The sequence below is a fragment of the Toxotes jaculatrix genome, chromosome 19 (genome assembly GCF_017976425.1).
Source record: "Toxotes jaculatrix isolate fToxJac2 chromosome 19, fToxJac2.pri, whole genome shotgun sequence".
Classification (NCBI taxonomy): Eukaryota; Metazoa; Chordata; class Actinopteri; family Toxotidae; genus Toxotes; species Toxotes jaculatrix.
The window spans coordinates 21,127,979-21,148,614 of NC_054412.1; the positions used below are offsets into that span (position 1 = coordinate 21,127,979).

At 41.7% G+C, this 20,636-nt stretch overlaps 1 protein-coding gene across 1 annotated transcript; it reads left to right on the plus strand.

Moving 5' to 3' along the window:
* The first annotated feature begins 8,288 nt into the window (after window positions 1–8,288).
* hsf2 (heat shock transcription factor 2) lies at window positions 8,289–20,483 on the plus strand. Its single transcript, XM_041064787.1, has 12 exons — window positions 8,289–8,473; window positions 8,938–9,046; window positions 10,787–10,914; window positions 12,978–13,102; window positions 13,850–13,925; window positions 14,620–14,681; window positions 15,412–15,490; window positions 15,673–15,806; window positions 16,819–17,091; window positions 17,876–17,978; window positions 18,173–18,239; window positions 18,410–20,483. The coding sequence occupies exons 1-12, from the start codon at window positions 8,381–8,383 to the stop codon at window positions 18,739–18,741; spliced, it is 1,581 nt and encodes a 526-aa protein (XP_040920721.1). The 5' UTR covers window positions 8,289–8,380; the 3' UTR covers window positions 18,742–20,483.
* The last annotated feature ends 153 nt before the right edge of the window (window positions 20,484–20,636 follow it).

A 20,636-nucleotide genomic window follows, 5' to 3' on the forward strand; every position in this document is an offset into this window, starting at 1 on the left:
TTCCCCAGGATTATGTCTGCACTTTTAACTGGCACCTGAGGATGGATACCTGTTGCAGTCTCTCCACATGCTAAATCAGAGAAGAGATGAGAAAGATGGGCCCCCACAGTGGAACCAACCCTATGCCAAGCACAGAAGATTTTCCTCCCTCAGTAGTACAGGTTGAAAAACATCAAATGCTCTCCAAAGTAAAACAAAAACAAAACTCTCAGTAGCCTCTGTGTCTGGCAAGATCTTAACAGATATCTTTCCATCCAAGATAGAAAAACATTTAAGAGAAGAATATCAGATTATTTCTGATGCATCTGCCTCTAGAGCTGTAGAGTCTGGACCTGTGGCTGTGATCTGCCCACTGCCACCATTATTAGTCTCATTAATTATTATTATAAGTCCTACTATTAGTCTTAATATTATTAGTTTTACTATTGTCATTGTTAGTCTTATTATTAGTTGTGTTTTTAGTGCCATTGTTGTCTTCTTCTTGTTATTCTCATCATCATTAGTCTTATTTTTATTATGTGGAAGCTATGCTCGCTCTCTCTCTCTCTCTCTCTCTCTCTCTCTCTCTCTCTCTCTCTCTCTCTCTCTTCTACCATGACCCAGGTTCTGTTCAAGGTTTCTACCTATATGAATAAAATTGACTTGACAAGTCATGTCAAGTTGCAGCCAACTCTTGAACTCTTCGAAGACAATTACACCACACAAATCCTAATAGTCACCCACAGTGGAAGCAGAGCACCATGTGAAGTGAGGCAACATATCTTTTTTTAAATTTGACACAGATTTGTTTTTGTCTTTCTTCTGGTTCCTACATTTGTGCCTGTATGACATGGGGACCAGCTCATCTGCTTTTAGAGCTACAGCTTTAACGTTAGCATAATCACCACTTTTGGCAGAACTCCGAAAAAGCTCTCTGGGCCTCGCCCATGAAAACACATTTCAAAATCAAAGTTTCATGGCTATCAGGCCATCTCCTAACCTCTGCCACATGCTCAAACAATGTGAAAATATGTCAGGATTTTTTTTTTTTAATCAAATTTAGGCTAAAAGTTTTCAGAAACAGTAAAACCAGACCACAACCAAATGCACTTCAAAACAAGGGTTATGTGCATCCAAAAGAACAAAACAAGGCAGTCTGAGTAACACAATATAAAACCACAAAGAGACCCCCAACTGCCTAACCCAAACTGACTAACTGCACCCTAGTCTTCATGTGTGTACTGGCAGTGGGTACTTACAAATCATCTGTAATGGTGATGACTAACTGCCCCAGCCAAAACTTCAGGGTGTTCCTGAGCCAAATTCTGGTGACCACACAGACAACACACAAAAACTATGACCCTGAAAACAAAAAATCAGCCAGTTTTCCTAGTGGGATAACTGCAGCTACAGGGGAACATGATGAATGATCCACGCAGCCAAAAAATGGCCCAGCTACCCAGCTACAATCACTCCCACAGCTGCATACAGCCTAACCCACAACCACTGTTCTTACCGGATACACACCCTAGATGTAAGGCACACTGTTAACACAATATAGAACTAAACTGTCACCAACCCTACCTGCTTAACTCAAACAACAGGAAAATAATCACGGTGGGCCTCCCAACCCAATTATGCACCTCACCTAAAACTTGACAATTTTCAGGTTCACAATAGGCTGAGTGCCTTCTTGCATGTGTCTTAATGTGTACTTAAGATGTATCCAAAACCTCATGTTCCTCTCCCCAGACTCAAAACAAATTAAATACATTTGTCTCCATATTTATTTGGTCTGCTGCTAAGAGCTTTCATAAATACAATTAGCAAATAACTTTCCAGGTCTCCAGTCTCCAGGTTTCCACCTTTATGGCTTTCATTTACACATTTACACATAACCCTGAAAAGCCAGGGTTGAACCCACAGTTACCATGCAAACTTTGTAATAGTACAGGCCTCAGGAGGTAACTCTGTGTGTTGCCATGACAATAAGACAGGCAGGCATTGTTGCTAACTGAGCACCTTTGTCAGATCGATCGACTTTTAGAAGCCTTTAAGAACTTCTTTTTGGTGAAAGCCCAGAGAAAAAAGAACTAGAGGCTTTTTGGACAAGCCTTAGCTACTTTTCAGTCGTCGCTCAACTGCCCCGAGAGCACAAAACATGAATGAGCTTCTAAGTAACTACTGGTTAACATGTTGTCTCAACGGGCCATGTTTCAGTCACTGTTTCATACTTATTCCATTGTCTGACAATAGAAACAGAAACACATGTAAATGGGAACAGCTTTATTGGGAATTTGGCTGTATTAAGTTATATTAATCATATATTAATATTAAATATATTAATGGGGCATCCAGCCATGTACTAGGTTTTGACCTGGTCTTGTTAGGCATTTTCTAAAACCATATCCTCTCACTCATCTCCACCCATCATTCCACCCCCTGCATGCCAGGTTGCCTACAGACCACAAAATACACATGTGGTTCATGAGTCACTAGTATGACTGCCTGGTCAGTGCCCAAACACTGACCTTCTGCAGGTCAAAAAATATTCCCTGGCTCCTGGAAATGTCAGAGCACAATTCCAGTAAAAGCCATACTGAAGATCTGGTGGAGGGAAGATTGAAAATGACTGGTAAATAAACTGGCAACCGTGGTAGGGCTCATGGTATGAGGAACAGGTTCAGGACACTGGCAAAGCGTTGTGAGGGCATCTGGTGAACAGGTTGTCAAGGAATTTTGAATGTGAAAATGCAGGGACACAGGGAACACAGAGGTTGTAAGGTTGTGCTAATCATGGGATGTGTGACCATGTAGGGCAAGCCCAAGACTTTTTAAAGCTGGCCCTAACCTTTAAGCCTAACTCCACCTTGCCACCATCACCTCACACACTACCTAAAAATATTAAGGACTTTTCAAAGTTATTGCCAAACACTACTTTTAAACATCACGGTTAATCTGAGCTTGGTTTACTCCAGTTACAGCTATGCCATTATTTAATTCAGAGGGTTTGAAAAGGAATTCATAAGAATTCTGATCTTACACGCAGAAAGATATACATATACATATACATATGCATATACATATTCATATACATATATATATATATCACCTACACTGGAGGCCTTCAGTTTTCACAGGACGACAATGCTGTATAACATGCAGTACATACAGTATAGCCCAGCAGCGTAATTTGTGTTTACAGCTGTCATGTAATTGTCTGTTGCATCCATCAACACTGAAATGTACATTTACATGTCCCTGACAAGGACCTCTAGTGGCTGTGTAAATTATGGTGGTAGTAGAGTGACTTAACGGTTCTGCAAAACCTTGTAGGGAAGAAGTCCAGGTGGACAGCCCCTGTGACACTAACACTGAAGACTGGTTTTTGCATCAACTCTCTTTCCTAATGTCAACACTGGTTTCTTTTGTGACCACAATGTTTCTTTAACTAATTGTAGAATTTTGCACTTAAAAGAGTCATACACATGTAATTCATAGAAGATTAAGTCTACAAATAAAATGTATTTTTTATAACCAATCAGAATGATGGTTAAATCTTTTGACTTTAAAGAACTGTGAACTGTAGTTACTGTTCAAGTTCCCATTTTTTTAATCCTCTTAAATTTGCATCACTTTGTTGTTATATACATGTTTATTACAATGCAAATTAACAGGAAGTGAAGTCTACAAAAAGGAGGGTACAACCCTGTCTACACTGTATCGTATTATCTTGTGCAGTATGAAATGAAACCTCCTTGTATGTGTCACCTGGGTGGTTATAATGCGCTCTGATTCCTGCTCCTCCATAATCTCCTCTGTGTCCGAGTTAAAGAATGTCCTAATTACAGCCATTTCAAAGGAGCGGGTGACGTCTTTTGATGTAATATTACCCTCCAATCCAATTAGCCCAGCACTTGTCAACCTTACTCAGCAGTGATGGCTGCTAGCCTGAAAATCAGGCCTAGCCACTTACTGGTTCATTCAAATTCAACATGGCCTGCCTCTACTGAAAAACTACACCAGTATAACCCTCTCTACCTGCTCAAGTTTTCTTTAGACGTGAATGAGGTCAGTTCCTTTGTGTGTTCCAGTCAAACCAAAGACCAAGTTGTTTGATGTACTTGTGATATATCTCTATGGGCTTTTTGAAATTTTCAGACTTGGTATACAAAGCCAACTGATTCTATTTAAGAATACAAATGAGTACATACTTCCACGTACCCAGAGGACATCAGTTGAATAGGTGGTCCTTCAGTGTGGCCCAGGACACATTTGCGTCCACACTCCCTAAAAGTGTGGACGCATTTTATTAGCATGTCTCTTGACCCACTAAAATAGACAAAATCTCAGACCATGTTTTCACCAATATGGCTGAGGCCTAAAAAAGCAGACCCTCCCCTACCCAAGACAGTCTGACAACCTCATTATTCTTACTCCCCAAATACACACCACTCATCAAACGTGTGAAAACCATCAGCAAGGACAAATAAAGTACAGTCAGAAGAGCAGGGTGTGATTCCATCAATTCTAGTGTCTCCTCTATTCTGGATTATATAAACACCAGCATCAACAGTAACACCATTACAATATTCCGAAATCAGAAGCAGAAATCAGAAGAATGAACAAAGAGGTCCGCCTACTGCTAAAAGCATGAGACTCTGCTTTCAGATGAGGTAGCATGCAGGCCCACAGATCATCAAGGCTTAACATGAAGATGGGCATCGGGAGGGCCAAGCACACCCACAAGCTAAGGATTAAGGCACACAGACCCCATGTGCCATAACAGATTACAAACCCAACAACACCACACCACTAACCAATGATGCCTCCTTCCTAGGTGAGCTCTACAGCTTTGATGTATTCTTTGACAAGGATCAGAGGGAGCCAGACATCGTCTGTGCTCCCTGCAGACCGCCAGTGGTCCACAGTGGAGTAGGACTAGTGCATGCAAGGCTGCTGGCCCTGATGGCATCCCCTGTGGTCAGTGGGCCTGTTCTGGACAGCTGACTGAGGTTCTGACTGTCTCTGGCCCACACAGCTGTCCCTGTGTGCTTTACATCCACCTGCATCATGCCAGTGCCTAAATACATGAGATGCCTTGATGACTTCTCAGCCCTAAGGCACTTTGCCCCACCATTATGAAGTGCTCCAAGAGGCTGGTCCTGGCTCATCTCAAAACCTGCTTGCCACACTCCCTACCACCAACACCTCCTCAACAGCAAGAAGACCATAGAGATTTCCATGGACTTCAAAAGGACCATACCACACACATCCCCATCTGTATCTATGGGACACAGTTTGATCCTGTCTTCAGTTTCAAGTCTCTGAGCGTTCATGTTCAACCCTGGACAAGAAGGCTAACCAGCACCTCTTCTTCTTGAGGAGAATCACAAAGGGTAGTCTTTGTATTGTAAGGCCCCTGGTCAAGGCCAATGGAAAAATAGTGAAAACCAAAATAATTATAATTATATAATTATGACAATAATTATGCCCTCAGGGAGGGTTCTTACAAAAATGTGAGGTAATGGCCCGATTCTGTCTATAACATAGCTAAAGTAAAGAAAGGCCTCAGCCAGTATTTCAGGATTTACTGCATTATCTCACATTTTTGAGTTTTGCTTGGTTGCCAAAGGAATGTTCATCTCTCTCTGTTGATATTATTAGGCACAGACGCATCTTAAATGAAATGAAATGCAAGTCCATTGAAAAGCTCTTGAACTCTACATACCTGTGATGCTCCCACCAGAGGATTCATCATTAAAAAGTCATCATCAGGAAATAGAGAAAAAAAGACTTTTAAATGTTTAATATTAAGACATGTGATCATCATGAAGTGCAAACTGACAAAGAGCAGACAGGTAAATAGCAAGACCAAGGCATATATGTTTAGTTGTACTGACAGCAGACTGTTAAATTTTAGTAGACAGACTGCATGCAGCAGGCATTTAAGTACCCTGGTTTAGTCAGGATTTGCAACGAATCAAGGATTCCATCTAGTGGCCAAGTGGTGACATGCATTTTCAGAAATGTTTTCAAGATTATCAAAGACCCTGGGAACCCCTCTGTGCTGACCTCTGAGGACCCGACAAGAGGGGCCATCTTAAACATTCATTCATTTTCTACCGCTTAATCCTCTGTCAGGGTCACGGGGGGGGGGCTGGAGCCTATCCCAGCTGACTATGGGCGAGAGGCGGGGTACACCCTGGACTGGTCGCCAGTCAATTGCAGGGCTGACACACAAAGACAGACAACCACACACGCACCCAGACTGGAACCGTCTTGCTGTGAGGCGACAGTGCTAACCACTGCACCACTGTGCCACCCCCATCTTAAACATGATCATCATTAATTCAGTTCTGTTCAGTTCAATTCAATATAAATGATTTGATATTTAACTTATGATGGCAAACCTAAAGTTGCCATCCCAAACTGGTAGATGGTTCCACATTACAGGAGCCTTATAGATGAAGGCTCTGCCTCCTGTTCTACTGGAATAATAGGGTACTATGAGGTCTCTAACATATGATGGAACTTGATCGTTAAGGGTTTTGTATGTAAGGAGTAGGATTTTAAATTCTATTCTGGATTTTACAGGGAGCAAGTACAGAGAAGCTAATTCAAGAGAAATATTATCTTTTTTCCTGGCTCCTGTCAGTGCTTGTGCAGCAAGATTTTAGGACTTTTCACAGAGTTATTGGAACATCCTGATAATAAGGAATTACAGTTGTCTAGTCTAGAGGTAACAAACACATGGACTAGTTTTTTGGCATCCTTTTGAAACAGGATGCATAGGTGAGAGAAGGCTGTACTGAAGACTTAATTTGTGCAGCATGAGATGTTTTATGTCCAGCTGTTACGTTCTGGTCAGAAATGACCTCAAGGTTCCTTAAAGTAGAACTAGAGGCCAGGGTAATGCCATCCTAAGTAACTGTATGATTAGACAGTGTTTTTCTGAGGTGTTTAGGGACAAGTGCAATAATGTGTTTGACAACCCAATTACACTACTCACAATAAGTTAGGGAAATCGTTATTTACATGAGTGCTTTTCCTATTTGGTCTGAATTTTAATGAAATAAGTAAAAATTCCCTTTGATATTACTAATAATGAATGAGAAGAAACACCATTTTCATTAGTTTTTAAAAATTTAGACAATAACAAGGATAGCCACAAATAACAAAAATTGACAATGTCAGTAGCGGGTGTTTCCACCATTTGCCGCAATGACAGCTTGACAGCGACGTCTCATACTCCTCACTAGCCTCATGATGTTGTTCTGAGGCAATGCGTTCCACTCTTCCACAAGTGCTACATGCAGTTCTGCCAGGTGACGTAGGGGGTGGGGTACGATCATCCGGTCTATGGGGTTCAGGTCAGGGGACATTGCTGGGCCATACCATATGAGGCACTCCGACTTCCTGAAGTTGAGCTGTGACAATTCTGGCACGATGTCGTGGAGCATTATCATCGATGAACAGAAAGTTGGGGGTGTGCTGGCAGAATTGGGGGATGATGATGGATTCTATGATGAACTGGGAATGACTTACTGACAATACCAGGTTTTTATACCCTCAGAATGGTGAAATTGATGCCACATTGAAAAGGGTTGTTTTTTTTTTGTATTTTTTTGGTATTGGCCCCAATATGTAAGGCACACTGTACACAGTGAGACCATTATGTGGAAAACACAAAATGAGGTGTGTCTATCACCCCAATACAATTGCCTCCCTATCCCAAAAATTTCTGAAGTGAAACAAACACAGTTTGTATGAGTCTCTCACAATATCCCTAACTTATTGTGAGTAGTGTAGTTCCATCTGGCTTTGTAGGTGAATACAACTGGGTGAATACAACTGGATGTTAACAACGACGACAGTCTCTGACCCTGTTCACTGACGTCTGTCCCATAGATCTAAATGCAGATGTCACTTTAGTCACTGTTCCTGTTAAAACAGCCAGTTGAACAGTCTCTGTGACTGAAGCTCTTTCATCAATCAACCCTCTTTCAAAGTCACTTTTTCGTCTTCGTTCAGCATCTGAATACATGCCACAGAGCATGATGGGATGTAAACTGTTTAACTGTACCGTGCAGTGCACCTGTGTGCATCTGCAGTGGTTATGTTTCTCTGTTCATTTATTCATGTTTTTCCTTTGCTTCGTCACCACTTTTTTGCTCGGGGTAATGTGCCAAACCTCTTTTTGTTTGCATGGAGGTCCACGTGAGGAGTTTTACGTAAAATCATTTTCAACCAATCCGCTCCTGCTGGCTTCGGCCGGAAGTTGTAGGCCATTGGCGTTTTCCTGAAGGCCACAGAGTCGAGGAGCTTTACATTCGTGCTGCGGAATAAAGGGATCACTGCGCAGTTTTAGTTCAGGTGTATCTGTCGTTAGCTTTTAGAGATGAAGCACAACTCGAACGTCCCGGCTTTCCTCACCAAGCTGTGGACGCTGGTGGAGGATGCGGACACGAATGAATTCATTTGCTGGAGTCAGGTAACGTTAAAACTGTGCGCCGTTAGCACGTCAGGTCTGAAAGCTAACGCCAAGCAAACAACTAGCCAGCTAGTCAGACAAGCCTTAATTTAACAAATAACTGTAATACATGCACCAAATACATATACATGCCACCAAACGCCTAGTCGCTTCAGCTCACGGAGCGATTAGCAAGCGTTAGCTGAGGCCAGACATCAGCTGTTAGCACAGCTAGCTACTCATTTTCCTTCATTGTGTTCCTGCTGGGTAGCTCGCATACTAAGCCACATTCGGTCTCTGCGTCATGCCAACATCTTTTCATTTTTGAGTTTTGGAAAGCCGTGCGCGCGCGTGTGTGCATGCGTGTGCGTGTGTGTGTGTGTGAGAGAGAGAGTTTCGGGGCACGGGGTTAAATAGACACACTAACATATATACTTTAGCTCTCTGAAGTGCTTTGTTGTCATGGTGGTGGTGATTGTTTGCAGGAGGGCAACAGCTTCCTCGTGTTGGACGAGCAGCGCTTTGCCAAGGAGATCCTCCCCAAATTCTTCAAGCACAACAACATGGCCAGTTTCATCAGGCAGCTCAACATGTGTAAGACAGCATTCATCACTTGGTCTTTGTGTGTAGTCATGGTAGAAGCCATGAGTCAGTGCTTTGCAGTGGTTTCAGAGTGACCTACAGTGTTGGCTGGTTGATTCGGGCCACACTCGGTGACACACAGCCCAGTAAACCCATACAGCCACAGTTAGCTGCCGTGCAAGGATGATGACCAGGTAACTAACCAGTCAGGTGATTGACCTAGTACCGATCCAATTCTCCACCTATCCAGAGAGCAGGGACAGAAACAGTACTGCAACTAAAAGCTGTTTTCACTATTGATGAATTTACAGGTTATTTTCCTAACTAGTTAGTTAATCATTTTCTCTATTGAGCAAAATAGGGGCCCATTATAATTTCTCATAGTCCAAGGAGATATGTTCTGATAGCTTGTTTACAGGCAGTCTAAAACCCAAATAACACTTGGTTTAGTGCCATATAGGAGAATAGAAAATGTCATATCCTGACATTTTAGAAGCTGGTATGAGCAAATATTTGGCAGAACCAGGTTTTATTCTGTGCAAAACATGGATACAGGGCCAAATGCTATGGTAGCCACGGTAACCACTTGGCAGAGTGTAAACATCAGCGTTGGTCAGAGTTACTTTGTATTTAGCAACAGGATACATACTCAGCTGAGGGGCCCTGTGTTGTGGTTAATTACTTGTGGGATTTATTATGATTTCTTTTTTTACCTGATTGAGACTGAATAATGGGCAATATGGATAAAATCATCTGACAAGGTACATGTGATTTTATATGATATATATTTCTGTATATCATTAAGTAAGTAAACATTTCTGTAAAATCAGTCCCCAAACTATGCATGGATAAAATAACCAGGCAAGAAAGGCTTTTTGGATAATTCAGTGAACTCTAACCCTGACAAATGGAGATTCTTAAATGAATTGCTGCAAAAAGCTTTAAAAAAAAAAGTCAATACTGACAAACAGTTGTTTAGTGATTTGCATCATTACCTAAAATGGCCTAACACAACCAGAGACAGTACACATACAGAACTAAGTGTACAGTATATCATCTCATGGTATCTGTCATCATCATAGATCATAATATTGCTCACCAGTAATTCCACTGACGGTCGAGGTGCAGCTGTATTGAATTGTTATCTAGCCCAACCCTTGGTATCTCCACCATGCAGCTATGAATACTTAAGCAAAAAGGTCTGATTTTGTTAGTCTCAGTCAGGGTTTAGAACATCGCAGTTCAAAGATGGACACTGATTTGAATGGGTATTACACTGAGATACCAGAGAAATAGGAACAACTGTAGCATGTAATTCAAAACCCTTGCGGCCACTGTTGGCACTGTAAGACAGGTCACTTTGGAGACTGTGTTTTATGGTGATACATTGCACTATGCTGAAATGTGTGTCTGTTATTTCACTGTTTGGCATAAACCTCCATGAAAGAAAATTAGTATACATAGTACATCAGCTCAGTTCCTTACCACTATAAGCCATGTGGAGATTGTAAACAGTCTTTACCACTACAGTAATATGAAGATAGCTCTACATTATAGTGTCTTCTGATCATGTGACTACCCATACACTGAGTGTTCTTAAAGGGAACTGCAGATTTCTGTGTCTGTGTTTGCATTCGCATGTACGTTTGCATACATAAGTTTAGGAGGGTGTGTTTTTGCTGCTTTTTAATGTGTTTCCCCTGTTTGTTTGTTTGTTTGTGTGTGTGTGCGCGCGCACATGTGTGCATGCAGATGGGTTCCGTAAAGTGATGCACATTGACACAGGCATTGTGAAACAGGAGAGAGACGGCCCAGTGGAGTTTAAGCACCCCTACTTCAAACATGGACAGGACGACCTGCTAGAAAACATCAAGAGGAAGGTGGGGTCATCTCTCTGTTACCTCTCTTTTTACCAGTCAACACAGTGATTATTGTAAAACGTAGCCAAGGACCCTGTGACTCAGTGGGATTCCAGTAGTGCTTGACAAGCTTAGGTAGCCGCCATTACCAAAATATACTGAACCTTGACTGGATGACTCAAGAAAACATTCATATATATGTACAGTGGCAAGAAAAAGTGAGCCCAGACATGGTCAGATCTTCATCTAAGATAAAAAAAAAAACTCAGGAACTTTCAGCTTGTTATTCACAATAAGCATCAGCTGATGTGAACCAGGCAGAGTCATCTCAGAGAGTTTAAACATTCATCAGTTCACAGTCAAACAAACTCTCTGTAAATGGAGACAGTTTAGTTCTGTGGCTACTCTCCTTAGAAGTGAGCATCCAGCTGAGCACAAAATACTGAATGAGGTTAAAAAGAAGCCCAGAGTAACAGCTAAATGCTTAAAGGAAACACTGGAGCTGGTTAACATCTCTGTTTATGAGTCTTCCATCAGCAGAGCATGGAGCAGAGGAAGCTGCTGGTCTCCAGAAAACCTCACTGAGAGCCTGAAGTTTGCCAAAGAGCAGCTTGACTCAGTGTGACTGGGTGAATGTTAACCCAGTAAATGTGCTGTGAGGAAGAGTGGTCCAAAATTCCTCCTGAACATTGTGCTCGTCTCATACACAGCTAAATGAGGAGCTTGTTTAAGGTTATTGCTGCCAAAGGAGGTTTGACTGGTTATTAAATCCAAGGGTTCACTTTCTCTACTAGCACTGTGAATGTTTAATTGGTGTGTTCAACAAGGACACGAAAGATAGTTGAGTGTTGTTACTTATTCGCTTAGGCACATCGTCTTTGTCTGTACTTGGCACTCAGACTCTGTTCAGATCTTATACTAACATGCGTCTCAGGTGCTCCGATCACAGCTTTAAGTTCAGGTGTGAATCCACCCAAGACAGATTGAGGACGCATATGAGAACTGATCACTCAGACCACATTCTTTTAGGCTTGTGGACGCAAATGTGTCCTGGGCCACACTGAAGGACCAGCTACTTAACTGACGTCCTCTGTGTAAGAAGATGTACACACTCATGCGTATTCTCAAATAGCTTCAGCTGCCTTTGTCTACTAGTTATAGTTTAGTAGGAAAGATGAAAAGGCAGTAAAACATCCTTTATTCATCACTCACTCCTCTGACGTTTCTTTCATCACTGAGCTCCATTTTCCACAGGCTGTTGATGGACTTGGCTCTGAATGGATGTTTCCAGTGAAGCTTCATTTGCTTGCCACAAGTAAATGAAATCATTCAAAACACAAAACTATCTGTGTTCATTGTCAAAAGCAACAACACATTTGGTCTTTTTAAACAGAAGGGATGTTTATTTGCATATAGAGTGGGGAAGAGAGATATGATCACAAGTTTCGGTGGAGACGCATTTTAATGTCTGGTTCTGAACAGGGTTTTATATGATGTGAATCAATGCAAAAAAAAAAACAAACTGTTAATTCCAGACGGTTCACATACTTTTTCTAACCACTGTATGCTTTCCCAATTTCACTGAGATCAAACACTGTAGAACATTGCCAGAAGTATCCTCCTAACAAACTGCTCAGCAGTTCTTTTAGGAAACATATTTGATTTGACACAGAACCCAGAGTCAGACAAGAGGATCCATATCAGTTTCAGCTCGTTACAGCTGAGGTAGAGCTAGGAACAGCTGCTGCTAAGCAAACCTTAATCAGAAGTGAGAGACACTGGCTCTCTGCCGGCCCAGTGGTCTGGTACGACACATTGTATGAATCAGATGTAGGGTGAATTGTGTTTTTTTTACAAACAGAGTTAAGACAAAACGTGATTGAGATGAAATTAATCATCATGAAGACAAACTAAGTTAACTAGAGAAAGTTGCTTGTCAGAATAAAAAGACCATTTTCTCTTGTTTGCAAGCTAATGTCACATCTTGTGCAAAACTCATAATGTTCCTAAGATGGCAGCTTTGCTGTTCTTCTATGCTCTCAGTGTTCAGATACTGTAAAGCCAAGATTTGATTGCAATTTCAGGTTTCTAATGCTCGGCCAGAGGACAGTAAGATTCGACAGGAAGACTTGACCAAGATCTTGGCCAGTGTTCACAGTGTTCACAACAAACAGGAGAGCATTGATGCCAGGCTGGCAACACTCAAGAGGTAAGTGAAAAGCTGGTGTACAGGCTGTATCTGAAAATACACTGAGAACAAAACATTGTATGTAGAGAATTCAGTCAGTAAAGAGCAAACCTAAGACCATTTACTTTTTTCTTATGTATACATCTTGTTTGGACGTCTTTGTGTCGGCATGCACATACTTATTTATTTTCTGCCTACTTTATCTCTGTGAAATAACACAATTACATTAGTGGGGAAAATAATGATGTGCAGTTTGGTTAAGGTGTGGTTAAACTTTGGGCCAAATGTTAGATCATTGTCCAGTAAGTCATTTGCAAGATGAGATTTCATCATGTTCCACAACTTTGACACAAACCTGGCTGAGAGCCGGTAGTGCAGTAACATGTGCCCTGTGAATACCTCTCCCAGGTGAAGTGAACATAGTGGTGAACTAGCTCTAGTTCTTAGAAATGCAAACACCCAAAGCACAGATGTAACTTTTTTTTACCTGAATTTTCAGATTTTACTGCTGGTGTGGCTTGAAAATTCAACAAAATGGAATCGAAACCTTTTCATTTTATTCTGCATATAAATACTGCTGTTTAGAAACAGAGCCATACCCTTGACCTAGTCCTCACGCTGAGCGTGAATACTGGTGAACTTTCATATCTGGCCATTTAACAAAATTGTGTCTCATAGTATTTTCTAAAATACAGGACTTGTAGGAGACAGGGTTGGTTCGTTCAGTTTATTCTCTTGACCATGAATGAAACCTGTTTTGTTGTTTAGGGAGAACGAAGCCCTGTGGAGGGAGATCTCCGACCTGAGACAGAAACATGCCCATCAACAACAGCTCATCAAAAAGGTGAGCACTACACCTGACCTGTCCATCTACACCATCTGGAACTGTATTTACGTACATGCCTCCTGGAAACAAACCTTTGTGTAATCCATTCAGCAGAGGAAAATGTGTTATCTAAACAAGTTTTTCAGATTTCTTTTCATTTTTAGAGTTCGAATTAGACTCAGATGCAGATGCTAGCTTGAGTTATTATGAGCACTTTCAACCACTTTTGTGAGTGGTGCATGTTTCTCAGGAGAACCATCGTTTAATATGTGATGTTATTCTTTTTAGCGGGATAAACACATTGAGAGCTTTCTATTCAGTATCTTTACCGAAACCTGGAATTAAACGGGCACCAGGGCTAAATTAGTAAAGACCATAGCATCCTTAGCTCTAATGTTACCGGTTCTCCTCTTGGTACGGGAGAAATTAAGAAAACAGATTTCCTATTTATAATAGCTACACAAAAGTTAGAGTGTGGGGTGTGTTCATAAATTCAGCCTGAAAATGGTCAGTCTGCATGTTGAAGTGTCCTTGGGCTAGATACTGAACTGAACTTAGTGTTCATGTAAACATTTTTGTGGCATTGGGTTGATGATGTGTGGAAGGGAAAATGTTGTAACAGGACCACAGCCAGCACGTGTTCTATTTATCATCTGAGCTGCATGTCCATTTGCATTTACTTTCTGTTGATTGAGGACTGCTCTTTTTCCAGCTGATACATTTCATCGTCACATTGGTGCAGAACAACCGCATCCTGAATTTAAAACGCAAAAGGTGAGGTCACACGGTTACATCCGAGTACTGGTCCTTTAAATAACTCATCCTCTAAAAACACGGTCCCTGCACCTTATGAAGTGAATAGTGAATACTGAATATTCTCAATTAGACCTCACTGAATGAGATGCCACATAAAATACAAAGAGCTGTCAGATTTACAGTGTGTCACTTCAAAATAAATGCCAAAATAAAAGCTTGTAGGGGGTTTTGTAGCCTAAATGATCACAGACTGTCTGTGGTGGAATAACAACCTGTTTCATACTAACATGTGACAGCTACATCTGGAATGAAAGCTGATTCACTCCACATGGCTAGCTGCCCTTAAAGACATCCTCTGGGTTGTTTTGACACAGCAGTTGGTTTTAAATACACCTTAAATTTTGCTCTGCATATTGAAAATGAGGAATCATCTGTTTTAAAAATCTTCCCCTCTGGTAGTGCAGTGGTGTAATTATTGCAGGTGTCTGAAAATGTAACTTAATGTGTAATTAGTCGTGTATTGATTTTGATTAAATGACAGATCATTATAAAATTAAAATGAAGAGAAGAAAATGAAGTAACCTCTTCATTGTCAAAGGTGCAGTTTTCACCTGACTGAATTTTGAATTTAGACTGTCGCTGTCATATCTTTGTCTTGAACAGCTACATAGTAAATCAGCTGATTGTTTCAGCACTCTCATAATGTAAACTATAGAAAACCTATAATGTTGATGTGTCTTGTTGACAGGCCAATTCTTATGAACAGCAATGGAAAGAAGCCCAAATACATTCATCAGATCTATGATGACAAAGTGTGCGTTGAACAGGTCAGTAAATAGCTCATGATATAAACATGCAAAGTCTTACTGATGGTGAACACTGTGAATCGGTGCGGTTCCGATATGATCAGTTATTTTTCTGTTACTTTACTTCCATGGTTATTTTTTTGTTTTTAAATAGATGATGTTGAATGTGTGAAGTCCAGATTCTGACTGTGTGTCTTGTTTAGTCGTCTGTCAACAGTCTGAATGGTGTGAAGGGCTCTGAGATATCAGATGACGTCATCATCTGCGACTTGACGGAGAATGATGCCGAGGTGACGGCTGAGATCACAGAGGGGTCGCCCAGGACGTATGAACAAGGGTAAGACTTTTTACCTTTGACCTTTCAGACTGCCACCTTACACATGAAGGGAAAGCGGTAGCTGTGAGACAAATGGAAAGTGTCTGCTTTGCAGCAGTGCTCTCCTGAGTGCCAGGGAGAATCAGGCTGTGATCAGAATGAACTGTGCTGACATAGTGAAGGTTCTCTTCGTCTGCAGACCTGTTTTTAATAAAGAATAGTAATGCTGATAAAGCTCTACGAACCTGGTGACAGCTTTTAATTTGAAGCAGAAACAGCAGGAAATGCTTGATTTGTATCAGCAGTGCCTTGACACAGCTCTGATTAAAAACACTATCTGTGAGTAATGATAACCGGCTCCATGTCTCCTCTGCAGCCACAATAATGATAATAATAAAATGATTATTAAGCTAAATAATAAAACAGTACTGATGGTGATTATCCAAATCATCTTTGGTGCTTCCATCAGCTGAATCAGTCGACAGCAGAACTGAAACAGACTGTGAAACAGCCAGAAGCTCCTCTCCCAGTCTCAGATCCCAGTCCCCTAACACATTCCCTGTTACTGCCTCTTATGACAATACAATTGATAGACTGACAAAGTGCAGTCTTACATACAGTATAGGATGTGCATCATTTCCCTAAAATGGTTTCATATGCTAAGACATCTTGTGAATAGGATCTTCCTGTTTCATGACTTCCTGTTTAGGTTTCCAGCTGTTCCTACTTATCTGGGTAAAGGTTCATTAGAGTTATATTTATCCTGGTTCTTCGAGAAACTTAAAATGTTTTCAATTAGAAACCAAACGTACCCATTTATAGTGTAAATACCATGTTAATGAAGCAGAATTCAATAATAGAAATTACAACAGGGTTTCTGTCCAAAAGGAATCCTTTTATGCACGTATGGTTAATATTATTAGGATGTTCCACAGCTTCACCTAAAATCTTACACATACATTGGTTGGGCATCACATTACTGTAAATACATCAAATAAGTTGACATTAAAGAGACTTGGCTGTCACTTCTCAGTGACGTAGAAATCGTGGAAGTAGAGCTGGACACCTGTGCGGTGCAGCCAGCTGAGACGGAGGTGAGCACCACCTGCACAGACGACGTCAAACAGACAGAGGCAGCAGTCGAAGACAGCCAGAAGGGCAGCGCTTTAGACAGCAGTGGACCAACCAGCAGTGCCCTGCAGCTCAATAAACCCTCCGGTCTGAGTCTGGAGGACCCCGTCAAAATGATGGACTCCATACTGAACGAGAATGGAGCAATATCGCAGAACATCAACCTGCTGGGCAAGTAAGTGCCAACATTAAAAAGAACTTTTATTCAAAATGTATATATTTAAATGGCGTTAGAAAAAGACAGGCTAGTCTTTAAAGGTTCAGAATGCTGTTTAGCCATATATATATATATATATTTCCTAATTTCTGTTTAGGAAATTATTACACACACGCACACACGCACACACACGCACTCTGTGCCTCAACTTCCTGTTTTTGTAACTGCTCAGTAATATGAGCCAACATACTGTACTGCTCTTTACCTGAACACATCCTGCCCCAGACATTAAAACTCCATATTCACCCTCCCACCCACACATGCATTTATTCACATGAATAAAATCTACTCTGCTCCATTACACCCATCACTGACCCATTCTGTGGTTCCTTACATTCGTGAAGGTGATCAATTTGCACAATAGCATCATAATAAGAAATTCTGTTTTGAAGCAAAACCTTTTATTCAGGCTGATGCTGCCTCCTTTCTTTCTTTGCCTAAAAGCAGCATGAATATAGCCTAACGCAGAGAATAATTACTGGGTCGTGGTGACATGGGAGGGATAATTCCACAAACCTGGCCCACAGTATTTGGTTTTTCTTAACTATTACCTTACAGTTGTTTATGCTGTGGCTGTTTCATACAACCTGAAGATCCCTCCAGCCTTCAGATGTCACATATGTAACTGCAGTAGTACTGCCCTGCACCGGTTATTCTGGAGGAAAGGAAACTAAGTTGTTTGTTATTGATGGATCATGGTCTTTGTGTGTGTGTTCGTGTGTGTGTTCATGTGTCTTGTCAGGGTGGAGCTGATGGACTATCTGGACAGTATTGACTGTAGTCTGGAGGATTTCCAGGCCATGCTTTATGGAAAACAGTTTGGCATGGACTTCGATTCCATAGAGGTAAAGTAACATCACTCACACACTGAAATGTTGACCTGATCTATACGTCCTTATCACAACATTTGTGTAACTCCGGCTGCTACTTTATATTAGTAGATGTAGTACAAATGTACATGAATACATGTCAAGATTGTTGTCTGTAAAACAGATTTTAAAAACTGACCTTTGATCATGACCTCTCCATGTGTTTGCAGGAGAGCGTGTCCTCCAAAGACAACACCTCACAGCTAAACAGATGCAGGACAGAGGAAGACAACACAGGTGAGTGGAGGACACTCATACGCTCACACCCCTGCCTCCACTCATACACTCATTTTTTTTTTTTGCCACCTGCATTTACATTCAGCAGAGTGAGTGCTTTGTGGAGCCTCTGTGAGTCTGGACTGGACACAGTCCAGGCTGACTCCTTCTATGTCTTGGTCTTTGTGCAGATAAGCAGTTGATCCAGTACACCTCGTGCCCCCTGCTGGCCTTCCTTGATGGCTGTACCCCTCCTCCAGAACTAGATCTGGGCAGCAGCAGCAGCAGCACCACCGGCAACACCCACCTCCAGCCCTCTTCCAGTTCCAGTGCTTCTGTAGAGGCTGAGCCGCCCTCAGAGCTGCTGGACACCAACCTGGAGTCCAAGCAGCTGTCCCGCAGCTCCCTGATCCGCCTGGAGCCTCTGACAGAGGCCGAGGCCAGCGAGGAGACGCTCTTCTACCTTTGTGAACTGAGTCCCGCTGGACTGGAGGCCGACTCCACCCAGCTGGACAAGGTGTGAGCTGGAAGGGAACTGGTGTGACAGTAATGCCCCCTCACGCTGATGTTGTGTCACCACAGATTGCATCCCTCCATCCTCCAGCTAATTCTGACACTGTGTGTTTATGTTCCTCCACCTCTTTGGCCTGAGGTGTGTGTGTGTGTGTTGAGACACAGTAACAGAAATGAAGAAACCACCAGGCGGGTGGAGGAGCAGCTGCAGTTTGTACCATGTACACATTTTTACATAAAAGACTTTTGCATTGATTTAAAGAAATGTTTCACATTCCACCTTTTCATCAAATGCTGTCAGAATAGTTAAAAACCCTTAGAACCCTACAGATGCAGTTTTTATGAAAGATAACTTCACAACACAACAGAACACACACACGTCCATTAAGGATAAATGTCTCCTCATGTCTTCACTCTTTCCCCATAGAAAGGTTCTCATCTGACTGTTGTATCTACGTCCATAGTTCCTGTTTACATCACCCAAAACACAACACATTCCAGTCCCAAACAAATACAAAGAACAATAACAAAGTGAGAAAGCACACCTTAAGCCTGCTTAAGGCTCGGACTGTTCTGTTCATGCAGATATTTACTGTAGATACAGAAACAGGTGAGGACTTTAACACTTTACTGCCACATGTCTGAAAGTGAAAGCTGTTTCTTTTGGAAGGTAAGGAGTACTTTATTTCCAGGACTTCAGGAATGTTTCCTTCAATGCAAAGGTCTAAGATGTAAAAATGGATTCCCATCAGACAGCTTCATCTCTTTGCCATCAAATCTAACGACGACGTCAGCCTTCGTGCTTTGTGCTCTGCTGTATCGGTAAATCAGCGCATCACATCTGGTCCTACAACGTCAGTGAGGAGGTTTGAACTGACTGAACGTTTGTATATACTTCTAAAAATTCTATTTATTCAGATTTTTGTTTAACTTTTGCTACGTTTGTCCACTGAGCTGAGATCCTTCATAAAGCAAGCGTCCTTCAGACGGTGTCGTGTTACTTCGCTCTGAGAACAGTCTTGGAGAAGGTGAATTTGTTCCATTGATTGGAGGGAACTGGGACAGAGGGTGACCTTAACTCAAGACTGTACATATACCTGTTCAACAAGCAGCAGATAATCAGAGGTGACCATGTCACAGTTTTCATTTCCATCAGTGTGGCAGAGCTGGGGATGAGACAGACACAACAGATGTTGTGTGTGTGTGTGTGTGTGTGTTGGAATCTAATGGAGCTGACTGTAACCAGTGAAACACAGCTGTACAGAGCAGGCGTGTGCTTGTGCGTGTGCATCTGCTTGGCTTTCTGTAGTGATGTAACTGCACGCTCCGAGCGTCAGTGTTCATTCTTAATCTTGGAAACGGTAGTTTTATTGTGTGTCGGGACCATAAACACATCACCACAAAGGGACTGAACATGTGTGTGTCTGTATATGTGTGGGTGGGTGTCCGAGTGTGACATCAAAGGTTTTTCACAAACCAAAGCCAAAATGAGACTAACTCAACACAAAAGCCAGCTTCAGCCAGTGTTTGTGTTGATGTGATGTGACATACCATGGCCGCAGTAATGTAGCTGGGCATGTGCAGAAATACTGAAATGGAAATGTTGAGAAGATTTGGGTCAGGTTTTTTTTTTTTTTTTTTGTGGTCAGCTTTGGTTTTATATGTAGCAGATTTCCTGTTTTCAGTTTGAATCACACAGTAACCTGTTGTCCCAGTTGTCAAGAATGAAAAATAAAACCTAACATAAGTTCATGGTCTTTAAAGGAACACTCCCTGATTTTGTTATTGTTCCCCTGTTGTTCCTTAAATCCCTAAATCTCCTCCAGGCTCCATGTTCAGTAAGTCAACACAGTTCGGAAACAGAACTATGAGAAGAATGAAGCTTTGCTGTCGCTGTAACAGAAT